At 41.9% G+C, this 15067-nt stretch overlaps 1 protein-coding gene across 7 annotated transcripts in view; it reads right to left on the bottom strand.

Moving 5' to 3' along the window:
- LOC122874839 (septin-7-like) overlaps positions 1-15067 on the bottom strand; it is a 53721-nt gene that overhangs the window by 24203 nt on the left and 14451 nt on the right. For all 7 annotated transcript variants that reach the window (XM_044193261.1, XM_044193259.1, XM_044193263.1 and 4 more), the window contains exon 3: positions 4486-4592. In XM_044193261.1, the coding sequence (XP_044049196.1) occupies positions 4486-4592 (107 nt within the window). The remainder of the gene's footprint in view (positions 1-4485; positions 4593-15067) is intronic.

Here is a 15067-nt window from a genome sequence, read left to right as displayed (position 1 = left end):
ACTGACCTCTATGGGTCGAAAGCTTAAAAATTGGTCACACCCAGCTGCGATCACACACAGTTAACACAAACAAAGTATTAGGTTTACACGATGTGCCGGTTCAACACAAGTGAGTGCGAGGTATTCAAAATTATGATAGTGATGACGTGGTAATATTAATTCAGTTGTCTTATGTTAAAGAATTTTCAAATCAGTGTGCAATCATCTCTATTAACACGCAACAATACTGTAAAAAAAAAAAAGAGTAAAGATGACATGACACTCACAGTGATGGAATACCTCTCAAGCTAGTTTAAAGAGTAACATAACACTAAATCCACTTTTGTTTTAGTAAGTTATACTGTATGTACAGTCACTTTATTACACTATCAATTGATACCAGTCCAAAGCTTATATTGCATATCAATGTTAAGAAAATAACTGTCTAATTGTTTCTGCATTTAGTTTGAAACAGAAAAAGCAGACAAACCATACCATCTCACTCTTCAGTCCCATATATTCACATTCAGTCCCACAGAGCCATCATTTCCTGCAGCTCGTCTGCTGTTCCAGCGCTTCCCCGCATACTTTCACAAGGCCATCTAGTTATTTTAGGATCACCCCTTTAACTCAAACTACAGTCCTATCGCTCTAACACAAACATTCTTCAGCTTCCACAAACCTTCAGATAATCTGTCTGACTGAGCATAAATATTACCCACTGCAGTCATTTGACATATCAGAGCTTAATTGAGCATCCAGCATGTGTGTTAAAATGTGTGTTTGTACTGTATGTGTTTGTGCGTGACATGTCAGCCATCTCAAAACCAGATCTGCTATTTCCAACGTTTCTGCGAAGAAAAACAGATTGGGAGAAAACCTCAAAAATGCCGTCAGTCTCAACACCATAATTTAAAAGAAATCTGATCTGGGGGAATGTGAGTGAGCGACAAAGCATGAGAGATTGTTCTGGAATATAAATACTCTGACCCCGTCTCTTCCCCTCAGTCTCAGACCACAGCACCCACAGCAAACACACACTAACTGCTACTTGCAGGAGAGCATGTATGCCCACGGAACGGAGTAAATTTAGCACTATGCTGGTGCGTAGACTGGAACATAGCAGAGCTGCTGTCATGTGGAGATGCCAAAGATACAACATCATCACCTGATTTGCTTCTACAATCCATAATTTATGACACACTGCATGAGGGCAAGGATACAGTATCTAAAATCACAAAAAGAAGGTAGAAAAACATGACTTTCACTGTTCAGGAGCACAAAATGACCATTTATGAATGGGTGCAGTGGCAAAAGTTATGGTGAATGAGGAAATGTGTGCGTGTGTGTGAATGCTTAATTAGTTTCTTTCAACTGATGAGCAGTTGGCACCTGCCATCAGTGTATGAATGTGTGTGAATGTGTGTGAATGTGATATGTAGTGTGTGAAGCGCTTTGAGTAGTCGGAAGACTAGAAAGGCGCTATACAAGTACAGTTCATTTACCAAATGGATGAATTAAAAATTCTAAGAGAACATTTTGGGAATTTTTGTAATGCCCTTTGATTGAATGATTACAAGATATTCTGTGTCGGGAAACTCTGTAGAGCTGAGTATAGTTTCAGTACCGATACTAAAATTATGTTTTTTTTCCCGATTTGTTACTTTGAATTTGTTACTACAAAACCCTTTTTTCATTTAACAATATAAGTTGTCAAATGTTAACTTTCCTCTAAACACAAGCAGCTGTACAAGAACTGCCAATCTAATACTGGCAACATTCTAAATGAAATCAGGAACTATCCAAGTGTCCAAGTTCATTCTTGAACTTGGGAACAGTATTTTGACAAAATAATCTTAACTCTAGATCCACTTACAAGCTTTCTCTGGAACCTCCTTCTGCATCTCATGGCCTCCATCAACAAATGGAATTGGCTCAGTTGCTCATGGAGTTGGTTTTGCCAGAAGTTCCATACTTAGTTCACGTGATGACGACTAGCATACATTACAACATAGCAGACATTCAATGCCATGGTGCTACGGACATGTTTCAATGAGTAGCCTACCAAAAGTGGTGTTCAATACTCAGCCCTAGTAATCTGGACTTCTATTAGCTGACCTCAAAAATGTATGGTCATGTTAAAATTGTCCTATAATGTCATAAACAGCTGACTTAAGAGATACAAAATGATAGATGTGATAGAATGACTAAACTGTCATGACGGTACACAGGACTCCATTCTAATCTAATGTTTACAATACAAGGTTTTACTGTTTCTGGGAGCAGTGTCATCAAGTTGTCTCTGTTCACAACTGACCACTTAAAGGGTTGGTTCACCCAAGTTACAAAAACAAACATTTTCTTGATTACCTCTCGTAGGGCTGGGTGTTGAACCGCAATACTTTTTTGGTACAGGCCAAAACGTGTACGTAGCACAAAGTATCAAACTCTGTCAAGTACCAAAAGCTGGTCCGATTTATTATTGTGTGATCAGCTAGCTCCTGATTTACATCAGTAAGTAAGTTTTTGACTGCTAGCAACAGTTAACATTTAAGAAGTTCTTTTGAAAGAAAGAAGGGGTTTTGTACAGAAACATGTGAAGTATGTTTTTTTACAGAAACAGTTTGTGATGTTGACAGTGACCCAGTTACTCTACATAATCGATAAGCCTCACTGTATACTCTTTTCACAGGGACTATTTATTCAGCAGAAAGTAGTTCCAATGAAAACTGCTGACAGTAATATGGACAGTTTCTTGAAAGACACATTTCTGTTCACTTCCATTGTGTTGGGGTGGACACAGAAATCTGTGGGCAGTTGTGTGTTCCGTGGATGTGTGAGTGATGCTTGTTTGTGTTAATGCGCAAAGACGACAGTGTACAGCGTAAGTGGAGCCAAATCCTGCTGCAAAGGGATCTGACAAATGTGTTTTAAGTATGTGTGTGGGAGCAGCTTTCATGATTAGGCAAACAATTTATTAATCAGGTAAAGGATTATTTTTTCAGCTTTTTAGCTGTGTGTGTGTGTGTGTGTGTGTGTGTGTGTGTGAGAGAGGGTGGGTGTTATGTTTCATGAGAACATTCTTGCCCTGCTACTGACCCTATCAGGCCCCAGGGGAAATTCAAGGACTCTCACCCTGTTTTTCGGGTCTCTCCCCTGTCACCTCTTACTAACCCATCACTGCCTCAGTCCTGAGATACACTCGTAAGTTTTACCCTGCTCTGTCTTTATCCTCCTCCCTCACACTGCTTCTCTGTCCCTCTTCTCCTGCTGCCTGCATCCCTTCTCTTTCCTCCTGGCTGCATCGCTCCTGTCCACAACGCTTCTCCTCCACCTTATAGTAGCTGTGCTCACCATCTTCTTTTCCCACCTCCTTCACAACCCTTCTCCCTTTTCCAAAACTGCTTCTCCTCCCCCCCCTCCCTCTGTCCTCTGCTCCCCACTGCTGCTCCAGAGGCAGCATCTCTCCTCCTCCTTAGTTTGTCATGACCATAAAAGGACAAAACCAGGCCAGGCCCTGTGGCCTTGCAGTTTCCTTCTTAGTTCCTCCATCCTTCTTTCTTGCTCTCCTTTTCCACAATACTTCATCTTCTCTCTTCCTCCTCTCCAGAATGCTCCATTTCTTGCTCCATCTCTCCTTTATTCTCTTATGTGCTTAGCCTTTTACCCTCACTGGCAGCATGACAACTAGGACTGGTTCAACCAATGTGGCTGTGAGGCCTACTCATATTTTGTGTTGAATATCTAAGCAGCTTTCTTCTGAAATTAAATGTTTCATATTCATACTAATTTAACTGTTTTATATTAATGAGCTCCTTTTCAGCGTATGGAAATGTATTGGGTGACTGGTCCATTGATCAACTTACCTTTTAAGTAATGAGGTCAGATCTAAGTAACACATTGCAGACACTGGTTCTCAATGCTAGCATTAAATCATACACAGCTTAGGGATAGTAGGCAACTAGCATCATCAACTAGCGTCGTGAGTCAAGTATCCATCTGCCCAACATCGTTTTCAGTTGACACACAAGTGGCAGTAGCAGAGCTATACAGCTCCGTCTCATCAAAAGGATGTGGCCATTTTGTGGCTCTATTTTTCATGGATGTAGCTATTTTCCTGCCGTTGGCACAGATCGATGACGTTCCCATTTATAATCCTGCCTACAGAACTCTGAGTGACTCGTTTGACTTGTTTTCCAACCAGGACAAACTGCTGTAAATGAGCACGACACTAGACCTGAATTGCTGTGAGGTCATCGGTGCGTCATCAACTACTTAGCTACTCAATCTGCATGTGCTGTGTTCCTAGTACTTCCTATTATTACAGCTGCTGCATGAAAGCTTATTTGGAGGAAGTAGAGGAGAGAAAAGTCACGTGTCTGGTATAATATCTGAACACTTGACCTACTTAGAGCCTACCCTTTATTGCGATACATAAACTAAACTTGAAAATCAGGTGTGATGCCAAATGAGTCTGTATTTGGCCCTGAAGTTGAATAACCTCACCTGCACAGTCTTCTTGATGCGGAGGGAGGGCCCAGGGTAGTCCTTGGAGTACAGGTCAGTCAGGAACAGAGAGTTGATGAGCGTCGATTTCCCGAGACCAGATTCACCTGAGGACACACACACAAGCAGACACACAAGCATTAATAACCATACACAAAAGCATGTTCATGCATTGCGTGCACGTGCACACACACACACACACACACACACACACACACACACACACACACACAGGGCCTGGGGGGAAGGGGCTGGAGCAGAGAAAATAAAGTAGATTCATTGTCTGTGAGGGAAAAGGTCAGGAGTCTGCCAGCAAGTGAAGCTTTCAGATAGAGGGAATAAAACATTTCCTCTCCACCTCCTGCTCACTCTCTACCTCACTATCCCCATTCATCCACTCTTCCTCCGTCCCTTTCACTCAATGCTTCCCTTACATATAAATCTTCCTATTTCTCTCCTTACGGTGCCAACTTTCCATTCTCTGCTCCCATAGTGCTGTTAGGGGCAGCAGTTGCACAAACACACAGTTAACATTTACTTGACAAAGAGCACAGCCAGTCCAAACATACACATAGCATATGCTCTCACACACACAATGCTGTGATTAATGGCTGAGCATCTGGCTCGTGTCTCATGAAAAGGCGTTGGAGGAGTGTTTGGTTGGTGGGAAGGATGACTGCTTGTCCTAGCAAGACCTCTGACTGACTCCCACTACACCATCACGCTGCTTTGAAAATTTAAGAAATGTACGTGACTGTGATGATGAGTCCCTGGAAATGCAGTGATATCACCCAAACTTGTCTATCACTGGGCTTGAGCATTGCTGCAATGTTCCAGGAATTATCCACTGCCCCAGTAGTCACTCCAACTACCGATGGATGGACCTCCAGGGCCACAGAGAGCTACGTAACTGTATAAATAGAGTGAGTCTTGACGGAGTATGACTTTAATGTTTAAAAACGTTGAGTTACCATATGCCAAAGTTTCAGTGGCTTAATTTAACAGTAAGAACTATGACCAATTTTTTCCAAAATAAAAGGCATAAATATCATCTCCGGTTTCTTTCGTTTTCCTTGCAGTATAGAAAACGTACCAAACTGTAATCTCAAAACCTTGGTACATACCGAACTGTGGATTTTGTAAACCATTACACCCCTATTGTTTTATTTGGATTCATTGTTAAAGTCTAAAAAGCTTTAAAAAAAAGTGAGTCAAAAGTTCCCAGAACCCAAAGTTTCTTCATAATCCAATCCAAATAATTAAAGTTGAACGAGGAAGGCTAACTGGGACGAACTTGCCCTCAGGCGGGTTTAGACAACTGCAGCAACAGACTGAAGCATCCGTAAAACTGTGGGCCTCTCAGCAGATAAACTAACCTGTCATTATCAGCTACAAATTCTCCACCTGAGTTGTATAACAATTAATAACCAACTATTCTGCATAGACAATCCTAATCCACAATCCAGAGTTTCCCATTGCAGGAAATTCTCACATTTGACAAACTGCAACGAGCAAATGTTTGCCATTTTTGCTTGATAAATAACAAAAAAAAAAGAGCAACTTGATTATCAAAATAGTTAATGACTAATTTTCTGACAATCAACAGATTGCTTTGGCACTAACTTTTAGTATTGCTAGGGCACAGAACCCACATTTCTTTTATCAAGCGTTTACTCTTTGTTCCAGCCTTTTATTAAGAGTTTCGCTGTGATATGTATGTCTTTTATGCAGCAGTTCCTTTGTTCATAAACAATGTTCTTTTACAGGAGGATAGAATAGATTTTTTTACTTTGAATATCTGTGTTGCAAACAGGCAGACATTGCTGCATTCAGTCAAAGAAGTCAAGCTGCTCTCGACAGCTAAGAAGAATGTGTGTCGTGTTGCGAAGCTGTATTACTCTTACCATACAGCATCTGTGTGCAGCCTAAAAAGCACAAAGCTGGAAGTTTTCCATTTCAAAATGATGATCAGATGTTGCTCCAGTTATTCTGGATTGATGAGGGAGATCCAGAGATCCAACAGCTGACAAAGTCTGGTGTGCCATATCGGGGGCTTCTAAAAGTTCTTAAGGTGCTCCAGATTGAGTGGTTTTACCGTGAGGTTGGCATGAAATATAATGCCAATTCAAAGAAACACACTTGCTGCAAGGTTTTGAAAGGCTACATAATTATTTGGCAGATGTCAGAAGCACAAAAAAACCCGACTACTGTACTAAAGAAGGGTCAGTCAGCTCAAAATTTGCTGTAAAATGATTTTTCCTTTAAGCTAGAGATGTCCCCATCAAGTTGTTTTGGCCCTGATCTGAGTCCATTAATATTAGGTATCTACTGATACTGAGTCCAATCCGATACATATTTAATCAACATTTAAATTAATATAAGTATCAGACACATTAAAATAACAGCTGTAGCCTACTTAACCTGACACCTTATTTTTCATGAGCTGCTTGATCCAAATACTGAGGGTATACTCTCAGAGCTTAGCGAATTTTGCCAACGCGGGCGTCAGAACAGAGTCAATCACTTTGACTGATGCTGACTCACTTAGCTGATACATATCCACTAAAATATGCCCGGATTGGCTCAGGACATCTCTACATTGAGCACTATTTCACAGTAATATTCATTCTATGGATGGAAATAATGACTCTTTTATCCCCTTCAAATCTGCAGGGAGAACGGTTTCATTCATACCTTCCACAGGACATCTGTGTATTCTTCAGTCCATGTCGACATGGTGTGAAGACCCGGTGGATTTCAGTCTTTACCCCTTCTTGACCCCTGGTCTGGCCCCTGTGTGTGTTTGCTTAGTTATGGATTACATTCTGGCCCTGTGTCAGTTACGAACACACTTTGTCTCAGTGTCTCCTGCAGCCTCTACAACCAGATGGCGGCCGACTGACCCTTTTGATGGACTGTTTGGAGTTATAGGTCAAGCACGCACACACACACACACACACGTGTACACAAGAGCATTTCATGATGAGATAGCACAGATGTATGAAACCCTCCTCTTCAGTGCTGGGTAAATTGCTCCCAGCCCTGCAAAGGTTATCTAAATGTGGAGAGGAGGGGCTAAGTGAGTGTGTCCTTCAGTACTGAACCATATGTCTGCTTCTCCTGTTAGCTTTGCTCTGTTGGTAGGTTAGTGTCACTACTGATGCAAACTCAACAAAACAAACCGCAGGAAATGAATTGAAAAGCATAACAATAGCCCTTTTTAAAACAGCGATTCTGCAATACTGCCGTAAAGAAGATCCGTCATTACGCCGGCTTTGCTTGTTTACACTGAACCAAACAACACAATGCTGCCCCAGTGTGTGATTTAGATAGCATGCCGGCATTCCAGAAGCAAAAGAGGCAACCTCGGGCTGAAAAATGAAGCCAACGCGGAAGTGCCAAAATCTGCAGTTCCTCGAAGGGCCACTTGAGGCTGGCTCCAAAAGAGTCAGTCCCCATAGATCCTCATGTTAAAATGCCCAACTGTACAGCAGAAATAAACATGTTTACAGCCTGGTACAAAAAACGGTTTTGGTCTCTATATCTAATTTCCCCGTTCATGACAACTGTGAGGGGGCTGAATTTTATATAACTCACCCGTTTAAATTATATTAAGGCTTAAACTTATGCACAATTAAGGGCATGGCCGCTTTGAGTGACAGGCGGGTCCCTCTCAGGTGGCTAGCTTAGGTGGTTTCATCAACAGGCTTCATTCAGCACGCCTCAGCTCCACCTCTTTGCCCATTTTTGGATTAGCCGGAGTAGGGGACTGCCAAGATGGCGACAGCCAACTCCTGAGAAAAATATCTGGGTCTTTAGCCGCTAAATGCTTCACTATGATCACCAGCTAATCGCTAACTTTGTCCGTCTGCTGTTTGGTGCTGGGCAGGTAGAGTACAGTGGATTTGTCAGAGTTTTTTCACTAAAAACTGCTGCCTGCTGCTGGATATAAGGTTAATGGGAGCGGTGACACTGAACCAAAGAAGTTAAGTGGTAGACTGTAAATTAAACAAAACAATGGACTGAAAGACACTAAAATGCTCCACATAGCTGAGGTGAAGTGCAGAGTCGGGTGATAATTCTCTGTAGGTTTGTCACTCGAGCAACACCTCTCACATTGTACATAGAATTTTATCAATTGTTATTATAAAAATGTTCATAAGTGAACAACAACAACAACAACAGAGCGTTTTGGAGTGCAGAGGACTAAAGGAAAGACATCATTACTGTCCTAAAATGACACAGATGCATCATGAGCTATTTTACTTTAGAGTAACTATGGGTTGTCTATTCATTCAGTGTCTAAAACAGACACTGAATGAATTGCAACTCCTACTTGAAAAATATATTTTTCAATACAAAGTTGAAAAAAAATTGATTTTATGACTCATCTTATTCTACTTTGCCTCAAGATACTGACATTTGTTTACAATAATCTGATGTATTTTCACATACATTTATAGGACATATTTAACTTGTTAATTTATGTCACACCACCTGTATTAGGGCAGATTGCCCCACATCCTGACAGTGTTGCCCTATATCTTCCTGACATTTTTAAGTATCTTCTGTGTGAACCTCACCAGATTACTTTACCCATGTGAAAGCAGGGTCCTAATGCCATTTCAGGACAGAAAGTCATGGTCAAGTCAAAGATTTCAGTTTCTGTTCCTGACAGGCTCTGTCTGTGGTCTTGCTGAACCAGCCTTGTCTGTGGAGCAGCTGTGATACTGAGATCTGTCATCCTAAAATTCCAGACAGAGGCCTAAAACAGCCTAAACACCCTCAGCTACAGGACCTGGGTCCTGATCAAACACTGGACAGAGCTCACCTAAACATCCCACTGACCAAACATCTCAGTGGATCCTCGGCAAACATCATACTGGCTGTCCTAACTTAACTCAACAGGTTTCACAAACAGTGTAATATTTGGCACAAACAGGAGTGAGGAGGTGTAAGCTAATCTCTGTATCTCTTTCTACCCACTATGTCAAGGGTTCTATTGGTACTGGCTTTTAAGGCCAATGGCAATATGTTTAGATCGAAATTGCAGATAGCTGACATTTGGGGCCGCAGTTCAGTGGCAATTGTATGGGGAAGATGTCACACCAAACCCCATTCCAAAAAAATGTATTGTTTGCTTGTTGACTAAGGTTTATCCCTGGTAGAACATACTTGACTCAAGTTAGGAATGGTCAGGATGCATTCTTCAACAGGGCACAAAGACCCTAAGCAGCCTTCTGATCTCATTTGTGGGAATATGAAGTAAACCAATTCTAAAAGTTTACATTTTACCAAGAGCTGTCAAAAACATGTGAGTGGTTGGTTATACATGGCTGTACTTAAGTGGAGGATTTGTAGATAAAAATAACAGATTAGTTTATCTGACTGAGAGCCCAGTGTGATGGATGCTTCACTCAGTCACTGCAGTAGTCTAAACACCCCTGAGGGCAAGTCCGTCCCAATTAGCCTCTTTAGTTCAGCTTTAATTAAATATTGGTTCCACATGACAAGTGGAAGTGGAGTGCCAGCTCTCTGTAAATAGACGAATGACCTGGACGTAAGTGATGGATGGCTGACCCTCCCAGCACATCCCCGCTGTTTCTCTTCCTCTCTCAGTGAGCCATCACTCCATCTCTCCACAGCTCTGTCTCTGATGATGTTTTCCCTGTTGTCCATTTTTGCCATTTCAGTATAATTAAACCATGATGCACAACAGAAAAAACAGAAAACAAACATTCAAAGAGCCCATGTAAGTCAGTAGATCCACTGCATAGACAATCGTTATTAACTTTAGATTTCCCTCAATTTCTGTCTGTCATTAAGAAAAGGATACATACAGTATCTCCTTATCCATCTAGCCTAAATGTTTGTCTACCAGATAATAATGTATCAAAGATTCAGTCACTGACACAGCTGGAAGCCTTTATAAAATATTTAACACATGCCTTTGACTGCATGAATATATTTCAATATTAAACCCCAAATTTAAAACAGTCACTTATACCACTTTTGGGTTTTGATTAGCATCTTTGTTTAAGTAAGAGACACTCCACATATTACACACATATGAACAGAAAACCCGTTGAACTACATTAAAAACCAAATCAATAAATTCGACTCCGTCTGGTAACCACTCATCAACTCGATGCAGTCCTGACTGATTTATCATAATTATAGGAAATGTAAGAATTTGTAATTTTTTCTCCCCAATTTTCCCTCTCACACTTACATACACACACCTTTACAAAGGCCCTGTTTACACCTGGCGTAACATGCGTCCTGGGTTATCCGATCACAAGTGGACAGCTCTAAGTACAGGTGTGAATGCACCCAAGACGCATCAAAGACGCATTGAGATCCGATTGCTCAGACCACATTCGGAGGTGGTCTGAGCTGCACATGGCCACATTCTTTTAGCAGCGTGTGCGCAAATGTGTCCTGGGCCACACTGAAGGACCGCCTACTCAAGAGGAAGTACGTACTCATTTGCGCACCAACGCCGTCATATTAAAGAGCGAAACAACAAGAAGAAGCCACAACAACAGGCAAAATGGATTCTTGTGGATGGAGTACACACAAAACACGCTGTCTGATGTCCTCTGGCTGCTCTGCCTCAACTCTCAGTGATTTACGGAGTTTCCTGATGGCCAGATAGCTTTTCTTGTTGCTTGAGTAACTGTCGTAGACTAGTAACCGCTAGGGCTGGGATGATTCATCGACGTAATTGATTACGGAAATACGTCGATTTGCATATTGTGCGTTGAAGAATTGCAAAGAAGTATGGCTGCACCTGGTCAAAGCATGGATTCCCCCGGAGAACAAGCTGCAGCATTAAAACCTCGCCTCCCCTCGATCTACCCCTCCTGTGTGGTCTGCTGACAGTCGCACATGCTCTAGAGAAACACACACAGAGTCTTAGAGTCTACTTATGCCGTTGTTTTGTAAAAGCTTGTAAGCGCATCTGTTGGTGCAGATGTCATTCTGTGCCGCGTTGGTTGCGATAGGCGACGTCATTAACAACAAGCCTCCACCACACGCGGCTTACCTGCTCCTGTAAAATGGAACTTTATAAAAACATAGTGCTGATGAAGACTGTCAACAGTGCAGACACATACGGGGAGAGAGAAACAGAAAGGAGGCGGGGCAAACCGGTGTGTGTGTGTGTGTGTGTGTGTGTGTGTGTGTGTGCGTGCGTGCGCAGAGACCAGAGGTGTAGGTGTGTGCGTGGGGAAAAGAGAACTGAAGGGAAAAGCAAGGTGAGCTGATTTAAGTAGTTTGTGAATAAATACAAAAAAAAGGTGGTGAATTAAGCAGAATTAAAATGGTAACATAAGAAATAACCTACTAGAAATAGTGTAATATAGTCATTTATTCTTTCAGATATTCAAATATCTACAATAGACAAATGTATTTTTGTTGCAGAACAATGCCCTGCAGTACATACTTTGTTTCTTGTTACATTTGTTTGTTTTTAAGAGAAAATGATTGAATAAAATATTGAAATATTAAGGAGACAAGTTTTTGATATTTATTTTGGGTAAATCAATTGTTATATTAATCAAATAATAAAAGAAAATCTTTAGAATAATCAATAACTTAGTGGTTAGGTTAATCAACTAATCGAATAAATTATCGCTAGATTATTTGATGAAAAAATAATGGTTAGCTCAAAGCAAATAACTATGACACCAGATCACAGGATATGTGATAAGCTTTAGAAATTCTCACTAAGTAGACTACTTTCTGCTGAACTGGGGAACAGTGGTTTCCGGTACTGCTTTGCTATGTTATTGTGGTAAGTTAAGAGCAACCAACGTAAGCAGAAATGAACTTAACGGACAGGACAGTAGAACTGGTGCACCAGGAGTCTGACTTGTTTATTGATGCTTACTCATTGTTGTGCAGTAGCACATTGCAGGATTAATGTACAGACTGAAAACCTTGCATATTAAATATGAACATGCTGAAAGAACTATTGCAAGCTGGACTGTGAGACAGAAAAACAAACATACAAATGGTCACAGTGGGTTTCCCATGGGATTCCTGACATTCCTCCCTCTCTTTCACTCATTCTGTCTCTCCCTCTCTCTCTCAGCTCTGAGGCAGCAGCTGGCCCCCTCAAATCCTGACAGGCCGACTAGCACCCAGCACAAACACACACACATATATATCAACAGGCATGTGTGAGGCCTGAACCAGAGAGTGTGAAATGAGACATCTGGGGAACATACAGGCATCAAGGAGGGAACAGCAGAGTCACAGACAGACGGTGGATGTGAGAGAAGTTGAGTTTGCTGAACATCAGACTGTTGGAAAAGATAATTGTCCATTGTTGAGGCTAAACGGGAGTGGCTGAAACCAGGGGCAAAGGTCAGTGTTTTGGCAAAGATAAGGATCTGCAAGTCCAGCAGAGTCTTTGGACAAGTCAGAATCCAACCTAAACTGTGTCAGCACTCCGTCTAACAGTAGTGGTCCACATGGGCTGGCTACGGAAGCCTTGGAGGGACACAACACACTTCCCTCAGGTTTTTTAAATTTAGAGACTGAGTGTTCCGCTGCGATCCGCCGAGCCTGAGACTAAATCTGACAGAATCGGCACGTGCTGGGTCACAGCAGACATGTGCATCTCAAAATAGAGACGGAGAGAACCGGAGCAGAGAGAAACAAAGAGAAAGGAGAGGGAGACACTTTCCTCTTGCCTTAAGTGGTTTGACTGAGCACGCATGAACATGCACATGTGCACGACCCCATCCACACACGCACGTACACAGTGACAGAGTAGCCTGTGCTGTGTTTTATGCCCACAGGCGATGAAAAATCTTTATGAAGTAAGTTTGTAAACAGCACTGTCCAGCTGTAACATGGACGGCTTAATAAATACTAAACTGACCGCAGATCTAGGGCGGAGATCAGACTGGAAAATACTGAACTAGAGACTTTGACATCATTCTGTAACTTTCAGCTGGCTTGCTTAGAGACCAGAAACTGAGATAGCATAATGTATTTTTGGAGCCCTGAGACTTTTCTCAGTACATGTTTCTGTGTCCTCTATGATAAATACCGAACAGCCGACGAATGACTGATAAAGATCCGAGTTTCTAGCTAATTGGGGATGTATCCGATGATGAAAATTATAGAGAAGACCGCAAATTAAGTGCATAAATGTTGCATCATGTGTTAAAGGAAATTGTGCACTGCACTACAACACATGTCCAAGTGCAGGAGTGGGTAACTGAGCAGATGTGAGTGTGAAATGATGGCACGAAGCCGCAAGTGTTCAAGTTTGGGAATTTGGTTGTCCGGAAGGTGACATAGGAACGTCTGTCTGCCAAAGGACACAAGTACTAACTTGTCATTCTTGGATTTGACACTCCTGGAGTATGGCAGTTGAGAAACTGTGCACAGCCTGCAAGGGTAACCAGCCATGATGTTTTTTATGGCCATGAAGCACAGCTGTGTGTAGCCCATAATGCATTATACAGGGTGTGGGCACAATAAAAGCAACACCTGTACAATGTAACACAGTAGAATAGCTGATTTTCAGCTGCTAAACCAAGCTCCTCCTGGATGTCTGACCTCCTCATCCTGTCCCCAACTGTGAGCCCGGGAACCCAGCAAAGGAAACTCATTTTGGCCGCTTGTATCTGTGATCTCGGTCACTACCCAAGCTCATGACCTCTACCAAGGGTTGAAATTGAAGTGCAACACACTTTGGCTGCATCATTTGACCTGCATGAATTGACTCCTGTAGCACACACCAAACGCATCATCAGACAGAGGAAGAAGTCAGGGCACAGTAGTCGGGGTGTGCCGATCCGGGGAGCGAATATGATAAAACTGCTCCTTATGATGAGTGACAACACCCTGAAATAATATAGTGGCGTATCAGACACTGGTGGCGTGTGTTGGCCTTTAGGCTCAGCTCTTTCCTCACCACTTTACAATGCCCGTATCACTGCCAGTGCTGCACCAAACTGCCAGATGATCTCACACTCTTACGCTCCATCTCACTCATGCCCCAAGACATTAGGCCTCCTTCACTCAGGGCAACCACTCTTGAGGAGTAAACGTGGCAATAATTGGAATATCCCTACCACAAATAAAAAGGTACTACCATTGTTGAGTTTCATTCATGTGATAAGAGGTTCTGGTTCAAAGCAATAGACATTTTTAGGCCATACTTTGTGATATTGGGTTAGATTGCATTCTAAGTTATTAAAAGAAAAAAACTTTTTCGATTTTAGGTAAGAAATATTCCAGATACCTGATCAGACTGGTTAGTGCAGTGGTTCTTTAATGGGCCCGTTTCACAGCCGACACTTTGACTTGTCATAGCAGCAAAAGCACAGGTGGAAGTAATAACATTAACGATGGCTCTGTTCCATTGAACTGTCCCAGTAAACCATGCTAGTGAGTCAGCATACAAAATACCACGGCACTACAGCTGAATGAAATGCAGACAATATTAATGTTACCAAGTGCACTTGTGTCTTTCCTGCAATGACACCTGAAAAAGAGCCAATTTGGGCACGAAACGTACTTTTCCAAATGTAATAAAAAATAAACTCTTTAAAGGGGG

This window comes from Siniperca chuatsi, linkage group LG4 (genome assembly GCF_020085105.1).
Source record: "Siniperca chuatsi isolate FFG_IHB_CAS linkage group LG4, ASM2008510v1, whole genome shotgun sequence".
Lineage (NCBI taxonomy): Eukaryota > Metazoa > Chordata > Actinopteri > Centrarchiformes > Sinipercidae > Siniperca > Siniperca chuatsi.
This window is presented reverse-complemented; position numbering and strand designations above follow the sequence as displayed.